This window comes from Hippoglossus stenolepis, chromosome 23, assembly GCF_022539355.2.
Source record: "Hippoglossus stenolepis isolate QCI-W04-F060 chromosome 23, HSTE1.2, whole genome shotgun sequence".
Taxonomy (NCBI): Eukaryota; Metazoa; Chordata; class Actinopteri; order Pleuronectiformes; family Pleuronectidae; genus Hippoglossus; species Hippoglossus stenolepis.
In genome coordinates this window covers 11,935,762-11,952,551 of record NC_061505.1, presented here as the reverse complement: position 1 = coordinate 11,952,551, position 16,790 = coordinate 11,935,762, and the positions used below count along the sequence as shown (strand labels likewise).

Here is a 16,790-nt window from a genome sequence, read left to right as displayed (position 1 = left end):
ATGGACGGGTCTGAATGTAGGAACCCAACTTGGCAGCTGACACCTCACACGCCAGTCCGAAGTCGATAACTTTGACCCTGAAGGGCTCCCGTAGATGATCGACCAACATGACGTTGTCCAACTTGAGGTCTGCGTGGACAATCCCTGCAGCCTTCAAGTGGTTGAGCGCATGGGCAATCTGAAAAGTTAATTTCATAAAAATGTCAACAATGTTCCACCTGCATATATTTTCATACTGTTTGTTAGTGCAGGGAGGAAAACAGGTGGACACATACCTGCTGGACAATTGGTCTGATCTCTTTCAGAAGGAGAGGTCTGAAATGTTGTTCCTTTATGAAATCCAAGAGACTTTTGTCCAGGTGCTCAAACTCCAGGCAAATGTGTCCTCTGTCAACGAAGTACTGGTACCACTGGACAAGGTAGAACGTGTCCAACGATCTCAATTTCTTCAGAGTAGCCACCTGGAGATACATGGCAGGCCACAGAAACATTGTATATCAGCTTGATGTAAACTTAAACAAGGAAGTATGTGTACATATGGATTGCACATGGTATAATTAAAACTGTGATAAGCTCACAGATATGTTTCTTACCTCTTGATTTGCCGCCTTTACATACAAGCCCTGCAGTTTAATCATTTTGATGGCCACAGTCTTGTTGTCGTCCAGTCTCTTGCACTTAACAACTTTTCCAAAAGTGCCCTGACCGAGAAAAGACTGCAACTGGTAGTAAGAGGAGCCGGAGCTAAGCAGGCTTCCTGGAACCAGCTGGTTGTCCTGGGCAGTTAGTGTAGCAGCCATGTTTCCTCAGTTAATGGCGTTAAAATGGAGAAAAATGCACAAAGTGTGCTGTAGGTTCGAGAGCAAAAGGTGAAATGCTGGGACAAATATATAATTTGTAACGTTATCAAATTCTGTCAAGCCTTGTAAAAACTCAACTGATTTCCTTTAAGTTATACATTATTGTAATAAAGGAATGATGATGCAGATAAAAGGTTAAATTGTAACCTTTGATGTTCTGTCAAGTCTGGTAACCATGGCTCTCCCCCCGCCCCCTCTCCTCCTCTCCTCCTCCCCCTCTCCCCCTCCCTCTCCTCCCTCCCTCCCCTCTCGCACTGCATGCTGGGAGTTTGATGGTGGTCAGCGTGTGAGAGTTTGCGTTTTCTCGCAAACTTCTATACTTTATTTCTAACTGTGTTTTTGTATGATTGTGTAGTTGTTGTATTGTTAGTGTGTCTGTGGTTGTTTGGCGGACAGTGAGCCGTGTTTTCTCGGCGGGATGGCGTCCTCTGGACCGCTGTCCCTGAGACACAGAGCGAGGCTGGTACCGCAGCGGGACAGCCCGGTGCAGCAGGTGTGGTTGGCGGTTGGAGAGCAGGTGGGACACGGGAACATCTCCTACAACTCACGCATGAACAAAGCGGTGGTCGTGTTTCTGAAGGAGCTGAAGTTTGTGTCGCAGCTCGTAGAGAGCGGTCTGGTGATCCAGGACCAGCTCGTCCAGGTGTGGAGATGTGGGTCACAAGCGGATCTCCTGTCCCCACAGCAGCCACAGCGGGCCGGGGGAAAGGAGGCTGTTCCTCCGGAGCTCGGCGAGGCAGGCGGCGGGGGCCCGGTGGTCGGGTCGGCTGGTGTCAGCGACTCGGTGGTCGGGTCCGCGGGGGCCGGAGGCTCGTTGGCCGGTGTCATTGCTGCCGGTGGCTCTGTTGTAGAGTCCGCCGGGGATGGCGGGTCTAAAGATGGGTCTACTGGTGTTAGCGGTCCGGTGCCCGGTGGCTCTGTGGTCGGGGCTGCGGGTATTAGCGGCCCGGTGGCCCGGTGGCCCGGTGCCCAGTGCCCGGTGGCTCTGTGGTCGGGGCTGGGGGTGTTAGCTGCCCGGTGGCCCGGTGCCCGGTGGCTCTGTGGTCGGGGCTGCGGGTATTAGCGGCCCGGTGCCCAGTGCCCGGTGGCCCGGTGGCCCGGTGCCCAGTGCCCAGTGGCCCGGTGCCCAGTGCCCGGTGGCTCTGTGGTCGGTCCTGCTGAACAGAGGCCTGCTGGTTGTCATGGTGATGACGTGGACTCTGTCAGATCCTCCCTGTGGCGTTTACTGATCATCATCTAGTTTTAATGGAGTTTATTTTATCCTCCACAGTTAAACCGAAGTCTTTTTGGCATTTTAACGTTAAATTATTGCATGATTTTACTTTCTGTGAGAATTTTGTCTTGGGCCTTTTGGAAAACTGCAGACAGCGCAGAAGTTGTTGTACGGCTGCGGTCTCTGCTGGTTGGCTCCTGCTCCTCAGACAAGCTGGCCGGCTGGGGCTGGACAAACATCTCTTCACGATGTCATCATCTGAAGCTGACCTGCCTGGACTGACGCCTTTCTACAGCTCGGTGGTGAACGCCTGGCAGACGCTGGAGGTCAAGCGGACTCCTGACCCCAGACCAGGGACGTGGCTCTTTGAGGAGCCGCTCTTCCACAATGACTTCCTAAAAACAACCACATTTTCCTCTGCAACACTGAGAACTAAGTTTGTTGAGGCTGGCATCGTTAAACTTTCCTGTATAAACCTCCTGGGGTGAATTATACATGGAGCTTTAGCTACAATCAGACACAGAGCTCACCTGGACCCGAGCACTGGGGAGGGATGCGTGTTCTGTGACGACTGGGAGACTCTAGAACACCTAGTGGTGTCTTGTCCTTCGACTAGAAGTTTTATTTAGACAAATGCAGCAGTGGGTGGAGGCTCTGGGGGAGAACTTTTCTCTCCCGCTGTTTGTTTTTGGTCCTAAATACCTGAAAGAAACAGAAACTATAGTTTCTCTATATTAACTTCCTGTTTGGCACGGCTAAACTGGCCACCTGGAAGAGCAGGAAGAACCAGATGTTAGGTGAAGGCTGGACAGATGTGGTCAAGTGTGTCAAGGGCTTGGTAGCAGCTCACCTGAAAATAGAACTCGCCTTCTCCAGCCTGACCAGTAACCTGGAAGCTTTCAGATCTCAGTGGGGGATCAGACAGGTTCTATGTTCACTGGAGGAGGACGGTTAACTGGTCCTTCATTTTTAAACTCTGTGTATGTGTGTGAGACATGTAGTTTTCTTTTGTAAAATGTTATCTGATTGAAGTGTTATTTATTGATCTAAATGATCTAAATAAAAGTTATCTTAAAAGTCAAAAGTCTCTCTCTGTCTCTGTCTTCATAAACTTTATTTAAAACATTTTATATTATAATTATAGAAGTAATGTTTTCACCTGTGTATGTTGGTTAATTTGTAATAACAGGTTTAAAAAAAAAAATATTTCTCATATTTCTACTATAAGAACTAACCCATCATGTGTAGGATTGTGGCGGAGGTATCCGCTCTGACTGTAGTTTCAGTTATTTTTTGATTTATTACACACACACACACACACACACACACACACACACACACAGTCATACAAGGACTTAGAGCACCCCCAACTGGGAGACAACACTGACAGAGAGAGACAAAGTGAAACCCTACAAGATGCAAACACAAGTTGTACATTCAAATACATGAGGCACATACAGTATTTTACACTCACTGTATGTTGTATGCGTACTATTCAAGTATCCTTTCACTCTATTTGTTTCCCTCCTACTCTCTGCACTTACACACTTTAAACTCCTTATGTGTGTGTTATGTAGCTTATAGTGTTTGAGTAATGTAGTTAGAGCAGAGCAAATGTTTTCCCACACACGGTCCAAACAAAAGCCAGGTGACTTCCACATCCCCACACACACACACACACACACACACACACACACACACACACACACACACACACCATGAAAGAGGTGCAATTGGAGCACCTCTAAACAAATCCACATTGGCCCTCCATTGTGGCTGTGCTCGAAAACAGTCACATGGGAAACAGCATAAAAGCTCCAACCGTATTTCTCCTCCTGAACACGTGTGCGCGAGATGTGTGTGTGTGTGCGTGTGACAGTATGTGCGCACCGACTGGCAGTGGTTGCACACTGGCACAGAATCCGGGCTGCTGTGATTGTGTTGGTGATGGGAAGATTGTGCAATCAGTGGTGGGAGGAGAGTGAGAGGAGGTAGAGAAGGAGGGAAGAAGCTCAGCAGAGAGGAAACTCGATGTAGCAGGGACAGGGTGAGTTACAGCTCTGCTCCCAATTTACTTTAAAAAGCTTCTCATATTTATATTAACATGTTTCTTACACCTACAGGTTGCGATGAATGAGAAGAAGTGGTAAATATAAAAAAATACCCCTCATGCTTTAGAGAATAACTGTTTAAAACCTAATAATAAAATGTCAATAAATCAGTTTTGCCTGAAATATTGCTTTGTTTATATATTTTTCTCCTTATCGACAATAAGACTGCAAATAATGATTGTTAACATTAACAATTAAGCGGAGCATTGTCTTTATTTTCATGTCAACTACAAATGTGTAGTTTTTTCCCAAAAAAACACTCCAGATCCCAAATGTATTTACTTTACAAGGACATAAAAAACAATAAATCTTCACCTTTAAGAGCCAGCAAAATTCATAAAGTCAAAGAAACAAAGACAGTATGCATAAATTTACATTTCGCATTTGTGAATATACAATTAAACAAACATACGTGGCAGCTTGTAAAAGATTGCTATACCACTTTTTTTCTGTATTTTGAGAACGTCAATGCCGATTACTTCTCGTCAAATTGAAATAACTGGTCATTTCGGGCACAAGAAACAGGTTCCAGGGTCTCACAATGATGACTGTAGATCTACAGCTCGTGTGTGTGTGTGTGTGAGAGAGAGAGAGAGTGTATATTAGCCTCAGTGGGCACACACAAAGGTCTGTGGCACCATGGCCCGCTGAGAGACAGAGTAAGAGAGAGAGAGTGTGTGTGTGTGAGTCTTCTACGGGAAGGGGTCATCAGGAGTGTAGTTGAAGCTGGCGTCTAAGAACATGGCCAGAGTTCCCAGGGTGGTGATGATGACAAACAACCACAGGAAGAGACGGTCCACCACCAGAGCAATGAACTGCCAGTCTCCTGTCATCTGCAGGAGAGCACACACAAACACACACACACACACACACACACACACACACACACACACACACACACACACACACACACACACACACACACACACACACACACACACACACACACTCTTACTGTAAGCAGAGTCAGCATTGCACTGTACAGTATGTAAGCAATGACACGTGAACCTCACTGCGACCTGTTTGAACCACTGTGCTCAGGGGCTGCAGAAAGACAGGCATAGATAACAAGCTGCCTGACAGCCTGGGTCGTGTCATGCCATGTCGTGCACATTTCTCACCGTGTCATCCGTGTCCTGCTTCTTCAGCTGCTCGGCCATGTATGTCACTGCGGAGATGGCCGACTTCAGGTTTGGAGGGAGGATGAGACAGTAGCTGTCAGTGTTCGGGAGCCGCTGGAGCTGCACCGTGCTCTCACACCTAAAAGACAGAAAGAAAGAGAAAACTTGGAGAGCGGGAGGCAAAGGAGCAGAAAGGGCCTGGAGACATAGACACTGGCTGCAGTATTTAGTCCATAAACTCTATTTTAACATAAAATACTACATGAATAAAACTAAATAGTAATAACTCAAGATTGATTTAGGAACTTTTAGGAAGATTTTTCTCTCAATTCTCAAGAATCAAGGATAAACTCAACCTCAAGTGAGTGTTGGGACCAGAGGTGGGGCCAAGTGAATTCTGATTGGACCCTTGGATGTGTAGGGTGACAGTTAGTTTATCTTATAAATTAACAATAAGAAAATAAAACTGATTGAATGACTTAAAATTATGGAATATTAATGGAGAAAATAGTGAAAATTATAATGAATGTTATGTTGTTGTCATAGCCAAAATAAAAAAACTAAAAGTTCTAATCTACCTATAAATATAAAGGTTTGAATCCAGACAATCAATTGTGTCTGGGCAAACGCCATAGAAAACAATATGAAAAAAATGGAATAACACGTGAGAAAATATTACATTGAATACATTTTTTAAGATTACAAATATATAAATGGGTAAATAAATTAGACCAAAACAATATTAACTAGGGGAAATAATAGTAAAATGATGAAGCAAATAAAACCAATATAAAAGTCATTTTATAAGACAACTTTTTAACGCATATCCAGACCAGCAGGGGGCAGTTAACTCCTCTCCAGTTCTGCAGGAGATGCAATGCAAATACATATCTTTATAAAAGCACTTTAAAGTGTAAACACTTGTTTAAAGAATTTCTTAAAATTGCTGCATCGTGCTCTCAGATTGCAGCACTTTTCAGTTTAATCATGGGTGCGGTGGAGAAATGATGTATTTACTACAGTTTCTTTTCTAAATTATGCAGTTTGTGTTTCACAGAATTCCAAACCAACGTTACACTGGACACATTGTTGTTGTAGAACTCATATTCTAATCTGGGAATGTCCCGCGAGTCAAGCTTGTCTGCTAAAAGAAATGAACGATCCACAAATGCTAAGATTGTTGTTGTGCAACCCGCACAGCATCGTTCACACACCAGCGCTGACATTATCTGTCCCGTGGAGGACGTTCAGTATGGATGCAGGTGTCAGTGTTGCCTCTTAGTCACATACATAACGTGTTGTGTGCCCTCTGGCCACTGACGAGCAGTCTGAAGGCTCTGAGCTCTGACGGACAGCAGCACACTCCCTCCACAAAGGGGTGACATTGACACAACACATGGGTCAACACTCGTGCGACGCCGTGACCTACGACCCCGTCATTCGTACCCTCGCACAGTTGTTCCATAAGGCAGATGAGCGGCGAGTTAGAGGCTCTTATTGACGGCATTGTTGTAGTGCCAAGCCAAAATGCCTATTGACAGATAGATAGATAGATAGATAGATAGATAGATAGATAGATAGATAGATAGATAGATAGATAGATAGATAGATAGATAGATAGATAGATAGATAGATAGATGGACAGACAGATAGCTAGATAGATGGACAGACAGATAGATGGACAGACAGACAGATAGATAGATAGATAGATAGATAGATAGATAGATAGATAGATAGATAGATAGATAGATAGATAATGGACGGATAGATAGATAGATAGATAGATAGATAGATAGATAGATAGATAGATAGATGGATGTAGACAGATAGATAGATAGATGATAGATAGATGGAGATAGATAGATAGATAGATGGACAGACAAGATGGATAGATAGACAGATAAGGTATAAGAATGTCATATAGTAAGGTATCAAAATTGTTATGAGATGCTAGTGTGAACCGATATAATCTCCCAATCGTTTGCTCATGTGTTCTACTGCATCACGAGCTTATACCTAAATAGCTTCACAAGCTTTGGTTCCATCCCTTATCATTATATCATTAGTCCTATACTGTATCTATATGTCTATCTCTGAAACATTGAGATTTCAAGGATACGTATGTGTCACCTTGTGAAGAAGTCTGGCTCGGCACCACGTCCACCTGTCATATTGACCCCTTCACTACATATCTACATACAGTCCACGCGTGTAGTGTACACAGTTTTGAGGTGTGCATTGCGTGTGTGTGGTTGTTTATTATGTGCGGAACCTGCAGGAGGTGTCAGAGACGGAGCAGGAGAAGTTACCAGTGTCACAGAAAGATGGCGTGACAACAGATGGGTTGCAGGATAATAAAAAATGAGTGACCACAAGCTCCCGTGTGTGTGTGTGAGAGCGAGAGAGAGGGCTTGAATGTGTGCATGTCTGTGTGTGTGTGTCTGTGTGTGTGTGTGCTATGTGGTGTTCGATACGCATCATGCATGCCATCTGCATTCCAGAGCTTGTATTCATTACCACAGACAAGGGGCACCTTCTCACCGTGACACACACACACACACACACACACACACACACAACACACACACACACACACACACACACACACACACACACACACACAGAGTACATACACATATGAATATACATATACTGACTGATATCCTTTTCATAACACTGTACTCACTCAAACACGCACCCTTGGGTATTCAAACTGATGTTCACACACCAGTTAATACTAGTGATAACAGTTAAATACACACAAGGGGTGACACATATGAAAGTAGCTCACATCTTCAAACATCCAGAAAGTTCCTTCAAATGTGTCGTCGAGGGCAACACCTGCTCTGACTAACCCTCAGAATAACAAGATGAAGAGAGGTGGATGAGGGAAAGACGTGTACATGGGTTGGAAGATGGCGCCCGTTAGCTAACCCGACCGCCATTTCTTCCATATCAGAAAATGACAAAATCCTCCCAATCACTCAGCGCTGGTCTTCCCTTTCACTCATCTACCCCCTATCTGTTGTTCACCCCCTGCCTCCGCCTCCACTCTGTGGGATTACCCCCTAATGCCCAACCTAAACAGAGGCTTAGTGAGTGGCGACTGTGGACGGGGGGGCGCAGGGCTTAGCTGGGGCTGAATGTGATGCCTTTGGAACGGGATGTGAGACGCCCAGCCCTGGGACTGGTTATAGTGCCAGGGCTGGGTGGCAAGGCAGAGGCCTACCGGCACATTAACCAGAGTGAGGCCCTGCGTGGTCGGACAGACGGAATCTGAAGAGAACATATCAGGTACATCTTTTGATGGAGGAACAGTTTAAGCAGCAACAACTACCACGGCCGAACGGAGAGCCTCGACTAAATTAAAGGTCTATAATTGATAAGACACAGTTGTTAGGCTGCTAATGTTTGGTAACATTACACAAAGTAGAGATGATGAAATGAAACAAATGTTTTGACGATTTGATTGTTTAGGTATTTCGCCCCAAAACCACAAGAAGAAAACTTGAGTCACTCACATTCTCCCTCTGGGGATCATGAACATCTGTACAAATTTCATGGCGATCCAATAAATAGCTGTACTTACAGTCTTATCCCTGAGGCCGTGCTATGCGTGCAATTACAAATGAGAGAATCAGATTACGACAAAACACGATAATAATGATAATAATAATAATAAATGTGTGAAATGTGCATTGAAGTACACTGAGTTTAGTCGTTCTTTGAAGACTGTACGAACCAGTATCCTTACTTCATGTTGCTGTCCTGACACATTCTCTGAGCTGCTGTGGTGATGCCTGCAATTCTGCCAAGTCTATAGCACACGGTGTACTTTACTGGAATAGCTGCTCTGGCAACAGATCCAACATTCACACTTTGGCAGAGTGTACAAAGAAGATTCATGACTGCGCTGGCTTTTTATTAACATTAATAGAAGGAGCTTCCCCCCCCGGTGTAACATTGGGATCAGCACATCTTAGCCTGGAATTGGGCTGAATCAGGACGGACGAGGCCTCGTGCTCATCACTTCTGGCCTCCTATTATTCATTGTTAGTAGTATTTTTAGTGGTAGGTGTAGCAGAAGTAGTATTACTGATTTAGTATTTCTTATCAAAACACATTTGTGTGTGTCTCTGGTTGGTTGCGAGCAGTGTTCTTCCTCTTTACCCATATTAGAGAATTTCTATGTTTGTTGGGACTACTGCCACCAACTGTCCATCGGCAGAAGAGCTTTGAACCTGGTGTCAGGATTTAATTGCAGAACAACTGCGCCTCAGGTGAGAGAGTGTGCCGTCTACAAACAAAAATGGGAGCCACTCGCAATAACTGCTCCATACACAGGCTTTGACTCCTGGGTTTTAAATCCACTCTAAAAGTGGAGTAAGGACCAAAAAACTGTGATTTAATCAACCACCTCCAAATTGGTCAGAGCACTGTAGAGAAATCGAAAATATGATCACGTCGCACCCATTTCTGCCTCATTGCACTGGTTACCTGTGGTTTTTAGAATTGATTTTAAAATTTGATTACTTCAGTGAAATCACTGAATGACCCTGCACCCCTGCTCATAATCTTCAATTCTGCTAACCAGGTGATATTCTCGGTACCCAGGGCAAGATGAGGTTTCACTCTTTATCTTTTCAGTTTAAATAAGATGAGACAAAATGAAACACGCCTCGAGGAGACTCCTTGTTGGTAAATGTCTCTTTACCTGTCTCTCCAGGGCATGACGAGATCAGGGTTGATCTTGCGAAAGAAGTACTCTCCTCCGGGCTGCCGTCCGTTGAAGCTTTGTATTGGCGCGTCATCGTCAGGCTCCTTTGACATTGGTTCCTCTGGGTTTGGCCTCATCATGCCGATGTACTTGGGCAGGAAGTGAATGAAAACCTGCACATTTGACATTCATTCAATTCAGGATTCTCAAAAAGCACTGAAAATATGACCGGTGAGTGAATCTGGACTGTTCCGCCCACACCTCACCATTCGAACCCAGTTTGGCATGATGTGCGTGCTGGGCGTGCGGTGGTGCAGATTGAGGACGACCACGCTCAGGATGACGGAGAAGGTGACCAGGATCATGGTGAACATCACGTAGTTGACGATAATTGGGATGGCGAGGGAGGTCTCGGGGACTCTGTCAGCCAGCAGCAGCATGAAGACAGTCAGAGCGATGAGGACGGAGATGGACAGAGTCATCTTCTCTCCTGCAGGGAGCAGAGACGGAGGATTAATCATGACAACGCAGCAGCAAGTATTACTCTGCTAGCTTCTCCTACATAGGGCTGGTCGGCTGTTTATTCCAAGTTTATTAACATTGAATGTATCGCGTGTCCAATTCGCTGCAACAGCGTTTGCCTCCTTGCTTTCCCAGCCACTCATTTTGTGTAATTGGAAAGAGACCAGACCCCCCAGTGCTTTATTCAGTGGAGCCGTTGCTCCAAATTTGCTTTGAGTGGATCGTATCAGAAATTCGATGAAACGCCATTTAATTAGATATGTTAAAGGTCTTTCATTTCCTGTGAATTAATGATCTGTCACTGCGATATATAAATATATTGGCGGAATGAATCTGATAACAGTCCTATTATGATGCCACAGCTTGGATTATTATTATTAGTAGCAGTAACAATTTAGTTTTTTCCATCCATCCATTATCTATATCACTTATCCTTTGAGGTTTGTGGGGGGGAGGTGCAGCCAACCCCAGCTGACATTGGGGCGAGAGGCGGGGTACATCGTTCATAGGTTGCCAGTGTATCAGGGCCAACATGATTTTAAAATGTTTATTATATCTAATTTCTCTTAATACTACTTACACATTTTTTATATTCTATATTAGAATATGTATGTATATTAGTATATATATTTTATTAGCATTTTCTTTGATATTATTATTTTTGTATTTGCGTGACCCTGGACAGGGGACAGAATCAGGTTAGTGGATATCTGTGTTTGGCATATTGAAAATGGAACCCTAATAAAAAATAAAAAAGAGTGTGAATCTAATAAGATGAATGGTTCCCGGGAGATGCGTTCCACATACAGACAGACAGACAGTGGCGACAGTAGTAGACCGCTATTGCAGAACAAAAGCATTGATCGTTGTTGTAAAAATCACCGGCCCCCTGTCAGAGACGCATCAGTCTGTAATCTGACCACACAAGGCCAAAGATTGACAAAGTGGATTCCTGGTCAAGGTCACTTTCCTTCAATCCATAACAAATCAATAAAACATCTAATCCCTCAAAGGCTGCTCCAGTGTGTATTAGACACATGACTCTTGCCATGACTTTAGACAATGAATCAAAGGGTAGTCTCACTCCCTATAACCCCACTCCTTGACAGTGATGTGTAGTCACACTGTCGGAGCATGTCAGATGTGCAGACCTGCTCCGGGAGGCAGGTAGAAGACAAATATGGCGAGCACGCTGGTGAGGATGCAGGGCATGATGATGTTGATGATGTAGAAAAGAGGCTTCCTCTCTATGATGAGATAGAAGGTGATGTCCTCATACAGGTCTTCCTTCACGTTCTTCCTCGAGGGCTTGTGACAGATGGCCCATTCTCCGCTCTCTTTGGGGAGGAGACAAAGGGCGGTGGAAATAAAACACCCGACATTAGTGGATGATATGCAACCCCATAAACCTCCAGTTAAGAGGCCGTCTATATTCCATAAATTGTTATCAACCTCGATAAAACTGGGCACCATTTGGAATCGGTTGGCCATGGCAGCTACTGAGGACACTCAAATTATAATAGCTAATAAGAATAAAAAGTTATTGTGTTTTGACAAGAGAAAAGTGCGATAAAAAGGAACTGAAGTTACTTACCAGTGAAAGCATTCTCATCTATAACAATCTCGTGGATCTCTTTGCCCTCATCATCCAGGAAGTACTGCAGTTCCACCTCAGAGGCGTCATAGGTGTAAGAGCTGAAAACCATGCTGCAGTTCTGCCAGTCGAACGGGAAGTACGCCACCTGCGGGTTGTTGGATGTAAGCAGGCTGTGCATATTTACTGTAACATCAGCCACGACGCGTCCTCTCTATGATCCCAACAGAAGAACGAGGTTGACTGTACCTCTATGGAGCAGGAGCTGCGGTAGATGGCCGGGGGAAGCCAGTTGACCGTCCCGTCGCTGTAAACCAGGACGTTGACGTACAAGGCCACGTCAAACTGACCGTCATTACTGTGGGGAGGGAAAACAGAAATGACCATCATCAGTATCAAATTATTATAATTATTATTATTAGAAATAATACTAAAAATAATCTTACCGCTATGATAGTATGATTATAATCCTATTATAACAACAATAATCTTATATAAAACAATAATATAATAGCATTATTATTATTATTAATATATATTTTTTATAAATGTTATAATTCTTATATAGAAAAGAAATGCAATCTCTCTCTCCCTTTCTGCTTCGTCATTCCATTTCTGTCGGGGTCTTGCCTCGACACTCACTTGTTTATGAGGTAGATGTCGGGGCGCCACACCTTGTTGGGAGGAATCCTCAGAACATCAATGTTGTCATATTCCTCCGGCTTCCATGACAACCTGTAGTCTGTCCAGGCCTGGAGTGGATGGAGAGAGGAAGGAATGAAGGAAGGAAGGAAGGAGGGAAAGAGGAAGGTGTAATGGGAGACGGGGGAAAGAACATGAATAGCCCAGCAGACAAGAAGTGAAATCATTGCTGTCTCTGTCGTTTACATCCTTGTTGCCCCTGCCTTTGATAAGTCACTCAAATCCCACTCATCTTGACACAGACTCTGTCACAAACACTCAAGACACTCTGTATTCTGATTAGCCGGGGCGAGGGACAGAATTGAAAGAGGGAGTCCGGATGAGGCGAGAAATCATTTGTGGTTATAGAAAGTGACAAGTCCATTTGAGGGCCGAGCGACAGAGCAGACAGGAGAGAGGAGTCGGGGGAGCGGAGCGAGACTCGGTGATGAAGACGAATGTTTTCACGCTCGTACCAGATTCATGAACACGTTGGTTGTCATCTCACCGTTCTTCTCATTCTGTGGCGGGATAGAGAGACACAGAGAAAGAGAGAGAGGGACATAAATATTAGGGATGCCACCATATTTTGTGATGCATGGGAGAGCTGATGACCCTGCCGCAGTCAGCAGTAGTAGTGTGTGTGTGTGTGTGTGTGTGTGTGTGTGTGTGTGTGTGTGTGTGTGTGTGTGTGTGTGTGTGTGTGTGTGTGTATACTGGAGGATAGCCTTTTCGCGATAAAGGCTAACTTGATATCAAGATGGTTCAAAGTCGTTCTTACCAAGCTGACAAGTTGAGAGAGGGTCATCCCTATGCGGACCATCACCTTATCCTCCCAGTACCGAGCAGGTCTGACTTTCATGTTGTAGTTCTGGAAGATCTTCTGATGGAGCCTCCGCTCGGTCTCTGAGGCTCCTGGATGGAAGAAGTCGTAGGCTGCAGTATATGTGTTTTATGATGATGCTCCAAACATATGAGCACTGACTTCACAATAAAACTTTCAGAATCTCAAAGTAAATTAAAATGTTTCGATTCAAAATAAACGCACAGATGGAATCCACATTTTCACATGTTAATTGCCAGAACAACAGCAATGCCTCCATCCATCCATCCATCCATCCATCCATCCATCCATCCATCCATCCATCCATCCATCCATCCATCCATCCATCATAGTTTAAAATTAGATGAGCACACAACATAGGCCCAGACGCCCAGACCGCAGCATATTTGTTGCCAGGGCATCAGTGCGTCCGGCCTGCAGTGGTTAGGGGTTCAATTCCCTCCAGAATGACCTATGCTAAAAATACACTGTATTCTCGGTATGGACCGATTGATACTGGTGTTTTGTGATTCATATTCTAACAGTGTAGAGCAAATAGTGGAGAAATCATTATTATTTAATCTGAGAATAAATCCATGATAAATGAAAAAAACTGCCCTGAGGCAGAGCAAGAAAAAACCATTATTGAGAAATAAATTGGTTTCTCTTTAGTGCCTAAAATTCAGTATTGGGAGAAGTGGACAAACTGACGTATTATCATTTAGCAGAATTAAGCTCTTATCTCCAATAAGTGTCCCTCAGTAGCTACGATGGTGGACTGACTGACTCTCGTTCCAAATATGTGACGGAACAAACACGTGGAAAAGATATAGAAGGACAAAAGAAGCAGGGCAGGTGCTGGTGGTGTACGATGGGAAGCAAAGGTGACTGAGCTAATGTAATTGATATGCAGCAGGGGGAATGGGATCAAAGGGATGTCTGGGATACCAGCTCCATCGGGGACGGAAATAGACTCTGATTAACAAACAATGATCTGCTAATATGATTCATTATATGTTCTCACAGCAGCCTCCTTTTGCTTTTCACGCGGAACAACGTCTACGACAGGACATTCAATACAGGACTTCTTGCCGTGGGATTTCCCTCCGTGTGTCTCCCGCTCCGTCGCTATGTCCTCTGCGTGCCGTGCCCTTCTCTTTGGGGAAAACAGATGTAGCATCAACCCGGACGGGGAACAATCCATCACAACCTCTCTGGAGGTCACAGCCAATTCAGGGAAGCCGTTTTGCTTTCCGCTCCCACTGAGGGTCAAAGTCAGAGCCCTTCAGCCGAGCACAGATAAGAACTAGTCATCGCAAATCGATTCTAATTATGATTTTATCCGAAAGAAAAACACAGAGGGAGCGGAATCAATAGCAGTTTAACTGAAATGACAGAATGCAGAGGGACGCTTGTCTCTTATCTGATTATAATGTCACTGTCCCGAGAGCTTCAATCCCTAAGTGTATCTGCTAAATGGAGGTGGAGAGGGTTGTGTTCTAAGGTAGCAGTGTTAGGACAGACAGAGGAATGGGAACCTTGCAGAACAGGTCGCCAGCGAGCACAGGGCAACGGTTTGTTTTCCAATCCCTGACTCGAAGGGGTGGGGAGGGGTCAAAGGTCAAAGTCAAAGGCAGTCAGACACTAGCTTTTCTTTCTTCCAATGTCCTTCCATCCCTGACCATTCAAAACCATCCACAAAAACACAGCCACCTTCAAATGAAATGTCCTTACCAGTGAAAGTGAGACAAATGCTGCTGCATACGAGGAGAAGTGTGTTGAATCTCAGGTTAATGTTGAGCTCCATCTTTAATCCTTCAATCATGACAGTTCTGACATCTTCTTCCGCTTTAATGTGCCAGTCAAAGGCCCCTCTCCAGGTTTTTACACCCCCGCCCCGGCACCTTCACCTGGAACCTATTGTAGACACTCTAATACGGCTCAGGCAAACAAATGCACACACTGTTCAGCTAACGTCTCTCTCTCTCTCTCTCTCTCTCTCTCTCTCTCTCTCTCTCTCTCTCTCTTCTTCACTTTGTGCCCACGGCTCCATGGGTGAAACCACGGCCTGATTGGGCGCGCAGCGCTGGGAGTGACGAGAGGGCGGAATGTTTTTGTACTGGGAGGCCTGTGGGCCAGGCACCTGTTGGTGCTCACCAATGTGAGGTTGGGAAGAAGAGGAAGTGGAGGGGGGTGGGACGGGGGTAAAGGAGTGGCAGTGGGTTACGGGTTGTGACAATGGAGATATTTTTGGGAGGGAGGGGGACAAGTGGGCGGGTGGAGTGAGGAGGTTGTCATTTTCTGTGGACGGAGAGTAATTGGCAGGGGTTTGGAGCTGAAGTGGTTAAAGCTTTTACTGCCTCGCTCATCCTGTAATTGACCTCTCCTCTCGTTCTTATTCCCCTGTTAGATCAAATCTCCTCAATCATTACACTGCATACCCCCTGTACTGTTTCCTCAGCCTGTTCCAAGCAATGCCGGAATTCAAGCTTTGCATGTATATCTCCAGGTTCAGTTGTATATTGTTAAAACATTTTTTGATTAAATCGTCTCTTACTGTCAGATTTGAATGGGGGTCCTTTAAAGAGCTACAGTACACATGCAGAGAGGGGGTGGGAAGGGGTGAGGGAATTATTAAAACAATGTCCCATGGATGTGGTTGTCTATGCTTCCTTCAGGCCAGATTTGACTGGAATTCTTTAACTTTTCACTCATTCATTGATAAATAAGTTGCTTAAACCCCAATAGTGGCTTTAAAGCAACACCAGGTCATTTTTATACCTTAGAATAACATCTTCAAAATCATTTTGATGGTGCACAATCTTATAACAGGGAGCATGGCAGGTCTGTCTTTGTCACAGCGCCCCCTGGATGCCTGGGACTGCACTAATCTAAGAGGTGTACTGTGCTGGTACATTACGGCAAACGTCACACACTAACAGCCAGAGCTCACCATTCTCAGTGGGGACAAGAGTAAGAAATCGAATAAGAGTGAATATCAGAGCGGTTTTCACTCATTGGTGAGATGCAGAAGTCAAAACCTTTGCTTGTTTGCTCCGTCTGTTCTGCTTGCTTGATGTCGGGCTGCGAAAGTGAAGTTATCGACTTGCTAATTAATCATAAGAAGCAAGATAAACCCATTTCCATA

General features: G+C 44.8%; 1 protein-coding gene across 1 annotated transcript; it reads right to left on the bottom strand.

Annotated features, from left to right (window-relative positions):
- Positions 1-4,405: 4,405 nt before the first annotated feature.
- chrnb1l (cholinergic receptor, nicotinic, beta 1 (muscle) like) lies at positions 4,406-15,606 on the bottom strand. Its single transcript, XM_035149017.2, has 11 exons — positions 15,377-15,606; positions 13,601-13,734; positions 13,296-13,340; positions 12,781-12,890; positions 12,388-12,496; positions 12,139-12,286; positions 11,696-11,881; positions 10,289-10,512; positions 10,020-10,195; positions 5,306-5,444; positions 4,406-5,017 (listed from the first exon to the last, which is right to left on the bottom strand). Exons 1-11 carry the CDS (start codon positions 15,465-15,467, stop codon positions 4,877-4,879), a joined length of 1,503 nt encoding a protein of 500 aa, XP_035004908.1. The 5' UTR covers positions 15,468-15,606; the 3' UTR covers positions 4,406-4,876.
- Between the last annotated feature and the right edge of the window lie 1,184 nt (positions 15,607-16,790).